This window comes from Lactuca serriola, chromosome 5, assembly GCF_051521515.1.
Source record: "Lactuca serriola cultivar US96UC23 chromosome 5, Lser_US96UC23_V15, whole genome shotgun sequence".
Taxonomy (NCBI): Eukaryota; Viridiplantae; Streptophyta; class Magnoliopsida; order Asterales; family Asteraceae; genus Lactuca; species Lactuca serriola.
Genome location: NC_136412.1, coordinates 226041502 through 226054400, shown reverse-complemented (window position 1 = coordinate 226054400; position 12899 = coordinate 226041502). Strand labels below are relative to the sequence as shown.

General features: G+C 45.1%; 1 protein-coding gene across 1 annotated transcript; it reads left to right on the top strand.

Annotated features, from left to right (window-relative positions):
* The first annotated feature begins 903 nt into the window (after positions 1–903).
* On the top strand, positions 904–1527 carry LOC145050229 (uncharacterized). Its single transcript, XM_078998513.1, has one exon. It carries the CDS (start codon positions 904–906, stop codon positions 1525–1527), a length of 624 nt encoding a protein of 207 aa, XP_078854639.1.
* The last annotated feature ends 11372 nt before the right edge of the window (positions 1528–12899 follow it).

Here is a 12899-nt window from a genome sequence, read left to right as displayed (position 1 = left end):
ACTATATATATCACTAATTTACATAATCAGTCCCCGTTAATTTAATTAGTCTCTTTTGATCACTAAATTAATTCCAAATTAATTCTTGATCAATACTAATTAAATATTATGACTTCATATTAATATATTATACTTGTAATATATTAATAAATCATAAATAACCTATTTCTCAAATAGCCATCCTATCTGATTGTTCTCGTGAAGGCAACCCAAATGGACCATGCTACTCTCGGGTCAAGTACATACCAATTATAGTTATGGGCTTAGACACCTAATCCAATAGAAGTCAGTTAAGGATTTTATCAAAAGTTGTTTGGTTTTTCAACAAACCAAATATTCGACAGAAGCACCCAGAGGATATTTGCAACCATTACCGATTCCGTAGGCAGTGTGGGAGGATGCCTCGATGGATTTCATAATAGCATTACAAACCTCGAAAGGGAGCATTGTAATTTTAGTCGTGGTTGACCGACTAACCAAATATGCTCACTTTGGTACTCTTCCAACTAGCTACAATGCGGTTAAAATGGCGGAGGTCTTCATGGAAACAGTAGTGAAGCGTCATGGGTTTCCTAAGCGAGTGGTGTTTGATCGTGATCCTATTTTTGTTAGCAAATTCTGGAAACAATTGCTAATTCTTAGTGGTATAAATTAAATTATATCGCCACGTATCACCTGCAAACCGACGGTCAAACAGAGGTAGTCAACTAGGGTCTCAAGCAATATCTACGAGCTATGGTGATGGATAAGCCACAATAGTGGGTACGTGTTCTGCCATTGGCAGATTTTTTCTATAATACTACTTACCATAGTAGTATTCAGATGTCTCCCTATCAGTTCTTTTATGGAAAGTTACCGCCATCCTTGATATCGTACCCTCCTGGAACTTCTAAGATGGCAATAATGGCTGAAATATTGGTAGCTCATCAGCATATGGAAATGAAAGCTAACCGAAAGCGATGGGAAGTCGATATTCAACCTAGGAGGAAGGTGTTAGTCAAACTACAACCATATCGACAGATTTCACTCGCCAAACACTTCTCTAAAAAGTTATCCAAACGTTATCATGGGCTATTTGTAGTTCTTGAGCAAATTGGCAAGGTGGTGTATCAGATCGCATTGTCAGAAACAAGCAAGATACATCCTGCATTTCACGTATCCATTCTTAAGCCATTTACAGGTGATGATGGCATGGTGATTTCACCTTTGGCGGAGGAGGTGGAGGAGGGTCATCGCCTTGAACAACCATTGGCGGTTTGTGGGTCTTGGGTTGTGTTGCGAAATGGGAAGATGGCGCAGCAGGTGTTGGTGCAGTGTACGAGAAGTTTACCTGAAGATGCAACACATGAATGGGTTGATAACTTCCAGGTTGCCTGTCCGAACTACCACCTTAAGGACAATGTGACTTCTGAAGGAAGAGAGAATGTTACTCCAACTCAAGTTAGGAGACCATCGCGGAGGATAACAACTAAACCAAGTTGGCAAGAGGATTATATTTTAGGTTTAGATAATGTTTATTTTAAATAGTAGTAGATGGGTATTTAGTTTGTTTTGATAAGTATTGAACTATGTTTTCTCTCTCTGTTTGAACTCCTATTTAAACCTTATGGCATAATGAAATCAGATAGCTTCAGAACACAACTTCTTTATCTCTCTGGTTAAAGCTTAAGGAGCTTGCACTCGCTTGACGTAGTGCTTATCAATTCATATAAGAAGTATCACAAGTCTTATTGCTTTTAGTTCATTCGATCGACTCTTTCATTACTTGGACAAATTCTTCTACTTTGTCTACTAGGAAAAGAAGATTTTTGATGAGGTTATTATGTCTTCTTTTGGGTATTTTGGAACTTTCAGAAGAAGATAATTTTTGGAATGGAGAAACTGAGAATGATGTTATTTTATGATATCATATATTTTTCTTTCTTTTGAATATGTAATAGACATAAGAAGTGCAAAATGTTTTGGGAACGTTGGCTCTGTAACCCACAATTAAATATAGTTTCTTCGTAATTTTCCTTTAGCTCCTTTCTAGAAGCTATTTTTTGTTATAAATTAAGCGTAATTAATGTAACTTTAAACCAAATCAAACTAGTGATGGGTTTTATACAAACAATCCTATGTGTGCATGCAACCCTAGATTTGGATCTATGTTTTCACTATTAGATACACAACATTATGAACACAAGAAGAACCCTAGCATGGATCTAGGCATTTCGAAATTTAGATGGTAGAAAGAATCACATACCTTTTGTTGTTATATTGTAATAACAACTCAAATCTTCAATCTCCTTGTCTATGAAAGCAAGTACCACAAGTGTAGTACCTCTAATGGCTCACAAACACCAAGAGCAAATGGAGAGGCAAGAGAGAGAGAGGAGAGAGGCAGAAAATCGGCTCTAGGTCTTCTGGGGATCAAGTGGCTGATTTCCCTAAGCCAAGGGGTCCTTATATAGGGTAAAGATTACGGTTTCAGTCCTTACCCTTATCTGGTTGCTTGCCCACGAAGCAGCCCATAAGATAAGTCTAGAAGTCTTATCCTTGGACAAACTCTAAGGCCTTATCCCCTTGAATTCGTCCACCCTATCCATAGGGCATCCATTGCCCTAATTTGCAACTATCACATAATTACAATTCAGCCCCTCTAGTTTAATTAATTACTTTTGATCACAAAATTAATTCTTAATTAATTATTGACCAATATTAATTAAACAAATATGATTTCTCCTTTAATATATTATTCTTATAATATATTAATAAATCATAATAACCTCTTTCTCTATTATTTCTCCAGTCAAGTGGCTTTGGTGAAGGCAACCCAAAAGGACCATGCACAACCGGGTCAAGTACTTACCAAATATGGTTACAGGCTTAGTCACTAATCCAACAGTCTCCCACTTGGATAAGTCTAGTAACCATAAATGCAACCATAACTCGATTAGCAATCGTAGCTCTCAAAGACACCATCGAACTCTGATCTTATTAGCAACCTGTCCTTTAGATAAGGGATCGTACAGTCCTCTGTTTCAGATATCGTGCGGACATAGTCATACTTATTGTCCACCATTTGTTTCTCGATCTTAGATTCATTTGACATAAAACTTAATTGAACACATCAATTCAGTCCTGACCCGGCCCGACAGATAAGTCAAATCAAATCATCGAGGGGCCCTGATATCGCTTTTACCGTCTTAGGATAAAAGGAATAGATGAACTTCGACTTATATGCATTCATTATTCACTAATAAAATTATACACAACAATGCGTTCTATGACATCAAGTTACGGATGCGTTTTCACATTATCAATTCACAATCAATTAGCAAACAATAAACCATATATCTTGGTTTTAAGACCATATGATATTATCGTCTTGCGATCACTCGTGATAAATTCCATGAAGTGGTTTGTAGCACCTGGTTCCTGGTACGTATTTTATTTAAGTGATTTTACATTTTTGGCCTTGGACTCGGCGAGTTGAAGGAACAACTCGCCGAGTAGAAGTGGGATGAGATGCGGGATTTAAGTGATGGACTCGTCGAGTCGGAACCTGGACTCGACGAGTAGGCTCTGACTGGACAAAACCCTAATCTAAGGGTTTGCACCCTATTTAAACAATCTTATACAGCCTCCATCGCCCCTTTATGCTCCTAGAAACCCTCCATGGCAAACCCTAAGTGTTTTGGTGCAAGATCTAAGGCTTTTGAGTGACTTTTGTGGGTTTTGACCACAAGGAAGATGGAAGAGCATAGAAGGATCAAGAGGAGACTGAAGGATTCGAGTTTGGTTCATCATTTGAAGCTCATTGAAGGTAAAAAGTTGTAGCCTTGCTCATTTATTTGTTAGATCCCTCTTTGGGGAGATTTAGGGCTTTTATAAGCCATTTTTGGTGGCCAGCCATGTTTGCAAACATGGTTGGGGTTTAAGCTTCTGAATCACATCATTAAAGGAGTAACTAGGCAGATTTGGGTTGCTTTTGCACCCATGAAAGGTCCCATGTACCATAGGAGCTTGTTTTATGTCTTTTTTAGCTCAAAGTCCCATGCAAGCACGTAAAGTTTGTAACTTTACATGTTAGATCGATTGTAGAATCTTGGATCTATCTTTTGATCAAAGGTTGTACATCAGAAATCGAGGATTTAGAGTGTGGACGTGACCGACTCGGCGAGTCCGTTCTTGGACTCGACGAGTCCGAGGCTTTGAGCCCCATATCTATTGAGGGTCAAAGGAACCTAGTTGAGTGTTAGAAGGGTTGTAATCGGACAGAAAGAGTTACCCAATGTATTGGACATGATTTTATACCTGGAGTTCATGGGACTCGACGAGTGCTAGAACAGACTCGGTGAGTCCAATGAAATCTTCTTAAGGATGAAGATGAACTCGACGAGTTGTTCATCAACTCGGTGAGTCGAGGACAGAACATGTTCATCAGATGAAGGTGAAATCGACGAGTTGTTCATCAATTCGACGATTCGGATGGGTTTCATGCGATGTTCATGTGAGGGAGGAACTCGTCGAGTTGACGGCCCAACTCGACGAGTCGGGTCATGGATGAGGACGAGTAAAGGGTGAGGGACTCGGCGAGTTGACGGCCCAACTCGGTGAGTCGGGTCAACTTGAAGTTGACTTTGACTAGACTTGGACTGACCCTGTTCAGGGTTGTACTTGCTGTGTGTTGACTTGAAGGTTGTCATTGAAGGGATCAAGGAGTCGAAGGGAGTCGACTTGCGTGTCACGGATAATTCAAATATTGCACGACATTGAGGTGAGTTACCTTCCAGTAGAGGTGGGTCTAAGGCCACAATGTCGGCCCACCAAAGAGGAGTACTTAGAAGATGATTATCTTTGTGATAATTATCTTGGTCCGGTTATGTGTTTTGGTCATGAGTTTTATCTGTATGATATGTTATGTGTATAATAAGGATTAGTTTCCCTGACAGCGGTCCTTAGGATCGAAGGGTAGGCCAGTACCCGGATATGCCTGACTGTATGTTTATATCTTGTTGTTGTATGCTAGTGGTAGCGTGTGAAATAGTCCCCAGTTACCGGTTGAAAGATACCGATGATGATTATCGGTTGAAAAATACCTGACGATGAATACCGGTTGAAAGATATCGACAGTGATTACCGGTTGAAAGATACCGACGATGATTACCGGTTGAAAGATACCGATGATATTGTATGGTATGTGGTATGATGGGGCAACTCACTAAGCTTTGTGCTTACAGTTTCGGTCTTGGTTTCAGGTACCTCTTCGTCTAAGGGGAAGGAGCCGGCAGCGTAACATCGCATTACACACATATGATTTCCGCATGGAGTTTTCTGGGATTGTACTCTGACATGTTATTATTTTATGACTTGGGTTTTCAGACTTGATACATTGTTTTATGAGATGATGTGATTTCATAGTATTTTCTTATGAATGTTTTCATGGGTCAGTTAATTAAAAAGAAATTTTTTGACTTGAAAATTGGGGTGTTACATGATTCCAGCAAGCGCGGGTTTATTCCAATGCTCAAAACTTATTCACAAGCACTCATGAACGTTGTAGCAAACCTTTGCCATGTCTAATACCTTTCAGACACTCTACATGTAACACCGAAAATTTTAAAATAATTTTTCACAATTTATAAAATCATTTCTCATTAATTTTTCATAAAAACATCAGGTTTAAATCTCAATTCACATTACACAAATCCCAAGATCAATGTAAATATATCAAAGTCCCCTGCGTGTGTACAGATCAAGTCGGCGCCTTCCCACGGTCATCGCTAGTACCTGAAACAACAACACTAACACTGTAAGCACAAAGCTTAGTGAGTTCCCCAAAATACCACATAAACACATATTAGCCACTCGAGGCTATAACTCTATGGGTCCGTGCACCCAACTCTGTGAACCCTCGGGTTCTAACTCTAGGAATCTTCCGGTTCCAACTCTGTAATCATGCACAACATAAATCACATAGAAATAATGCAGTACAACACATAACATACACATAACATACATACACTAACACATAACTCTGATTACCTACTCAAGGTAAAGTATAGTGAGAAGACTCACCTCGCGGATCTCGATGACTCACAAATCCTGAATCCCTCGTGCCCGATCCTCCGAGCTATAATCCTCCTATAACATCATATGTCTCTAATTAACACTTTTTATCTCTAAGGTTGGCTATCCCTAAGAAGTCAACACAGGTCAACTCTGGTCAATGGTCAACGGTCAACTTTGACCGGACTCGGCGAGTGCACGAGGGCAACTCGGCGAGTCTAGACGTTTTCACCAACTCTCTAGGATTCCCTTCTTACACGTCGAGTACTCCCCCTGACTCGACGAGTTCCACCTGGAAGAATCGCGGGGCCACCCCGACTCAACTCGCCGAGTCTCAAGAACGACTCGGCGAGTCCCAGCTCGACTCAGACCACTTGACAACCCTCTCTAACTCGCCCTGACTCACTGGGTCAATCCATGACTCGACTGGACCACTCACTGGTTGGTCCAAGGAAATCTTCAAGCTACTCGCCGAGTCTGCTCATCGGACTCGGCGAGTTCATGCCATGCAATCACTCAAACTTGCTTCTAAGGTCAGATCTATTCCAACAATTCATAGATCTGGCCTTCCTAGAGTGATTCACCACGTAAAGCTCCAGACTTTATGCATAAACAACCTTTATATGACCATATATGAAGAATCATCAACAAATCTCACTACTCAAGGCCATAACCTCCATTGTTCTATATAAAGCTTGATGAATGAGGCTCTCTGGACCTCTATGGATCCAGATCCGAAGTCTCATCACTAGCAAGGGACTATTTGGCCGTCCCATCAACTCAACAAGGTCACAAGAAACCCTAAAATCAATTATACTTCACAAAACAGGAGATGAGTCGAAATCATACCTTTAGATTGAAGGGCTAAGCTTCAAATCCACCGAATAGCAGTCCCCTTTGCTTCCTCTTGGCTAGAGCCTCCCTCTTCTTTGCTAAACAACACACAAATGTCAAGAAATGCTTCATTTCTCTCTCAAATCGCTAAAGCACTCTAGGGTTTCTCTCTATGGACTGTTGGGTGCAAATGACGGCCATAAGGCCCTTTAAATAGGTCCCAAACCCGAGAAATTAGGGTTTCATTAAACAACGTGGACTCGCCGAGTCCATATCCTGGACTCGCCGAGTCCAGACGAATCCCGCGTCCAGAATCGCGACCCTACTCGGTGAGTCTGAGCTCCAACTCGCCGAGTCCCCTCTCAAAACACCAAAAAAAACAAAATAATAAGATACCTGGAAATCCGGTCTGTTACAACTCTCCCCCACTAGAACTAGACTTCGTCCTCGAAGTCTCGCTCTGAAAATAGCTCCGGATGCTGCTCCCGCATCTCGCGCTCCGGCTCCCAGGTCATCTCTGATCCCTTCCGGTGTTGCCACTGAACCAACACCAGAGGTACCTCCTTGTTCCTCAGTACCTTGATCTTCCGATCTCTGATGGCTACTGGTTTCTCGGCATAATTCAGGCTCGCATCCATCTGAATATCCTCTAATGGAACTACTGCCGACTCATCGGCAATACATTTCCTCAATTGCGACACATGAAAAGTATCGTGGATTTGCCCCAACTCTGTTGGCAATTCCAAACGATAGGCTACCCGGCCTACCCTTGCAATCACACGAAATGGCCCAATATACCGGGGCCCCAATTTGCCCCTCTTCCTGAATCGAATCACTCCTTTCCAAGGAGAGACCTTCAGGAGAACGAAGTCGCCGACCTGAAACTCAAGCTCGGATCGGCGTCTGTCTGCGTAACTCTTCTGTCGGCTCTGGGCGGTCAATAACCTCTTTCTGACCTGCTGAATCTGCTCTGTCGTCTGAAGCACGATCTCTGTACTGCCCATCACTCTCTGCCCAACCTCTCCCCAGCAAATGGGGGTCCGACACCTCCTACCATACAACAACTCAAAGGGTGGCATACCAATGCTCGAATGATGGCTGTTGTTGTAGGAAAACTCTGCCAAGGGTAAATACGCATCCCAGCTACCCCCGAAATCCAACACACATGCCCGAAGCATGTCCTCAAGCGTCTGAATCGTCCGCTCACTCTGACCGTCTGTCTGGGGATGATATGCGGTACTAAAATGCAATCTAGTACCCAACTCCTCATGAAATTTCTTCCAGAATCTGGAAGTGAAGCGCACATCACGGTCTGAAACAATCGAGATCGGCACCCCATGCCGAGATACCACTTCTCTCACATATAACTCCGCCAACTTCTCCGCGGAAGAACTCTCACTGATGGCAAGAAAGTGAGCGCTCTTCGTCAACCTATCCACAATCACCCAAATCGCATCAACTCCTCTGGCCGTCCTCGACAATTTGGTGATGAAATCCATAGTGATCTGTTCCCACTTCCATTCGGGAACCTCCAATGGCTGCAACTTGCCATGCGGCCTCTGGTGCTCGGCCTTAACCCTACGGCAGGTCAAGCACCTCTCAACGAACCATGCGACGTCTCTCTTCATACAGGGCCACCAATACTCTTTCCTCAAATCCAAATACATCTTCGTGGCCCCCGGATGGATCGAAAATTTCGACCGATGAGCCTCCTCCATCAAAGAAGTGCGCGTACCACCCACAAACGGTACCCAAATCCGACCCTGAAAAGTCATAAGCCCTCGCCCATCCGTAACGAATTCTGAAACCAAACCAACGACCCGTTCCCTCTTCTGCATCTCCGGCTGCACAGCCTCGGCCTGTGCCCCACGAATGGCATCCAATACCGGAGCTATCATGGTCAATCTCAAACATACACCTCGCAATGGAGTGCTCTCCGCCCTGCGGCTCAACGCATCGGCCACCACGTTGGCCTTGCCCGGGTGGTACAGGATCTCACAATCATAATCCTTGACCACATCTAACCACCTCCTCTGACGCATATTTAGATTGGGCTGATCCATCAAGTACTTCAAACTCTTATGGTCCGTGTATATCGTACATCGAACCCCATATAAGTAGTGGCGCCAAATCTTGAGGGCGAACACTACTGCCCCCAACTCTAGATCATGCGTAGGATATCTCGTCTCATGAGGCTTCAGCTGCCTCGATGCATATGCTATCACATGACCCCTCTGTATCAATACCGCACCCAACCCCAAAATCGATGCATCACAATATACTACAAAATCCTCCATCCCTTCCGGGAGAGCTAATACCGGGGCTTCGCACAACCTCTGGCGAAGTGTCTCAAAAGAGTCTGCTGCTCGGGACCCCATGAGAATGCAACACCCTTCCGGGTCAGTCTGGTGAGCGGCACTGCGATCTTGGAGAAATCCTTGATAAATCTCCGATAATACCCTGCTAGTCCAAGGAAGCTCCTGATCTCAGAGGATGACTTTGGCACCTCCCAACTCATCACCGCCTCAACCTTGGCCGGATCGACCAGAATCCCTTCCTGGTTAACGAGATGTCCTAGAAACTGGACCTCCCGTAACCAGAAATCACACTTGGAGAACTTTGCATAAAGCTTCTCCGATCTCAATACCCCAAGGACCTCCCTCAAATGCTCCTCATGTTGTTCTCTAGATCTCGAATACACCAGAATATCATCGATAAATACAATCACCGACCGATCCAACATCGGCCTGCATACCCTGTTCATGAGATCCATGAACACCGCCGGAGCATTGGTGAGCCCAAAAGGCATCACCACAAACTCATAATGCCCATAACGCGTCCTGAATGCTGTCTTCTGAACGTCCTCATCCCGCACTCTCACCTGATGATATCCCGACCTCAAGTCGATCTTGGAAAACCAAGAGGCTCCCTGCAACTGATCAAATAAATTGTCGATCCTCGGCAATGGGTAACGGTTCTTGACCGTCAGCTTGTTCAACTCCCGGTAATCAATACACATCCGGTGTGAACCATCCTTCTTTTTGACGAACAGAATAGGTGCTCCCCACGGCGAGCTGCTCGGCCGAATGAATCCCTTCCCCAACAACTCCTGAAGCTGCGAGGATAACTCTTGCATCTCTGGAGGTGCAAGACGATAAGGCACCTTAGCTATAGGCGCAACCCCCGGAACCAAATCAATACCAAACTCCACTTGCCTCACAGGAGGTACTCCCGGCAGCTCCTCGGGAAAGACATCTGGAAACTCACGCACCACCGGTACCTCCCCAACTGAACTCGTTCTCTCGGAAGTCGCTCGCGTATCCATCACATACGCCACAAAACCCTTACAGCCCTGCTGTAGACACTGCCTCGCCCTAGCGGCTGAACAAAAGGCTGATCCCGAACGTGTACCCTCGCCGTACACCGAAAGAACTCCCCCACTAGGGTCTCGTATAGTCACCAGCTGACGCTCACAGTCGATAACCGCGCCGAATCGGCTTAACCAGTCCATGCCCACAATGACACAAACATCACCCATCGCAATAGGAATCAGATCAATCGGAAACTCAACCCCGAAAATCTCTAACACACATCCCCGGAAAACCTCTGTGGCACAAATCACTCTATCGTCAGCTATGGAAACTCTCAGAGGCCGACTCAATGCCTCACGACTAACACTGATATGCTGACCAAAGGCCAGAGATACAAAAGACCGACTCGCACCCGAGTCAAATAACACTAAAGCAGGTACGGAGTTCACAAGAAAGGTACCTACGCATAACATAATATAAGCATGACATCATATATCAAAAATAAATACACGAAAAGAAACATACCAGCCACAACATCGGGCGCAACGCGGACCTCCTCCGCAGTCAACTGGAAGGCTCTCCCTCGAGCTCTCGGCGCCTCGGCCTTCACAGGCCGACTCTCTGTAGCTCTGATGGCGGCAGGAGCAGACCCCTGAGATGCTCCACGCAACTGCGGACACTCGGCCTTCCGGTGTCCGATCTGGTTGCAGTGAAAGCACACTGCAAACCCCTTGGGGCAGTCCTTGGCCATGTGCCCCTCCTTGCCACATTTGTAGCAAGACCCCGCTCGGCAAACTCCGTCATGACCCTTGCCGCACTTTCCGCAAGTGCGGCCCTTCTGGCTCCCTGGTCTGGGATCAGCAGGCTTGGCCCGCTTGGCGGCCGGCTGCGACAGTGCCGGTCGCCGATCCCTCCCCTGAGACTCCGCCTCCTCCTTGGCCTGAGTCTCAAGCTCAATCTCCCTCTTCCGGGCATTTGCCTGAAGCTCGGAAAATGTCCGATACGAGGAGTTCGCAGCGAACTCCCGAATATCCCGCCTCAAGATGCTCAAGTAGCGGCTCATACGTGCCTGCTCAGTGGACACGTGCTCAGGGCAGAACATCGCCCTCTCGTGGAACATCCTCGTGATCGCTGTAACAGACTCAGTACCCTGCTTGAGGGTCAGAAACTCCTGTGCTAAACGCTCCCTCTCCAGCTGGGGAACGTACTCATCCCGAAACATGGTGGTGAACCTCTCCCAGGTCACCGCAGAAAGCTCAGCAGGCGTATAATGCGCTGTCACGAACTTCCACCAGTCCTTCGCTCCCAAGCGAAGCTGGTTCAGCGCGAACCGGACCTTCAAATGCTCAGGAGACGAGCAAGTGAAGAAACACCCCTCAATATCAGATATCCACCTCATAGCTGCCACCGTATCCTGAGTACCATCAAACTCTGGTGGTTTTGTGTTGCTGAACTCACGGAACAGCAACGCATCCCCACCCTGCGGCCTCGCAGCAGCAATCGCTGCGGTAGCCGCTGCAGCAGCAGCCTCAGAAAGAGCGACATAACGCTCATCAAACGTCTCAATCAATGTGGTCTTTATAGACCCAAACATCTCCGGTATCTCTGCCCTGATGGCCGCAGCCACCTCCTCCTGAATGATCCGGCGGATCTCATCCTCACTGGTACCACTGCTCTCGGGCATTAAACGCGTCCTCACCATGATCTACCTCTGAAATACAACATACGATAAATTAGAATCCACACGAGTATGCTCACACTCGTCAACTCTTTCCTCCTCGATTCTTGGCATTCCAAAGATTCTGACTTGGGCTGCACACCGCCCCGGTGCTTCCAGTAGTACGGGCCCAATACTACTGTCCGCACCGCACCGGAATACACTCCAAGTCCCTCTCTTTGGATCCCAGGTCTCAAGTACTCTATCATGCATAGACCACTCTCTAATAGATCTCACGTAAGCCCCTCGCTGCTACCTACTCACTCTCAAGCATCTCATAGCAGCTCACATCTCCCTAGGCTAAGGCATCACAAATCAGGCCACCCTAGTCCTAATAGCAATACCTAGCCTACTCTAGCATGCGGATACATCATATCAATATCACATAATATATAAAGGTATTTTGGGAAATCACCGTCCGGGCGCTGACTGATCGTACACACATCTCTTGCTCTGCGTTTTTCAAAGAAATCTTTTACTCTTTTTGAAAATACTTTTTAAATCCCCAGTTTGAGTTCAAATACGCCCGAAGGTGTACTCGAATCCCTCAAACCAAGGCTCTGATACCAACTTGTAACACCGAAAATTTTAAAATAATTTTTCACAATTTATAAAATCATTTCTCATTAATTTTTCATAAAAACATCAGGTTTAAATCTCAATTCACATTACACAAATCCCAAGATCAATGTAAATATATCAAAGTCCCCTGCGTGTGTACAGATCAGGCCGACGCCTTCCCACGGTCATCGCTAGTACCTGAAACAACAACACTAACACTGTAAGCACAAAGCTTAGTGAGTTCCCCAAAATACCACATAAACACATATTAGCCACTCGAGGCTATAACTCTATGGGTCCGTGCACCCAACTCTGTGAACCCTCGGGTTCTAACTCTAGGAATCTTCCGGTTCCAACTCTGTAATCATGCACAGCATAAATCACATAGAAATAATGCAGTACAACACATAACATACACATAA

Bases quoted from the DNA above. Each gene is read 5' to 3' on its own strand.
- LOC145050229 (XM_078998513.1), top strand. From the start codon at position 904: ATGGCTGAAATATTGGTAGCTCATCAGCATATGGAAATGAAAGCTAAC.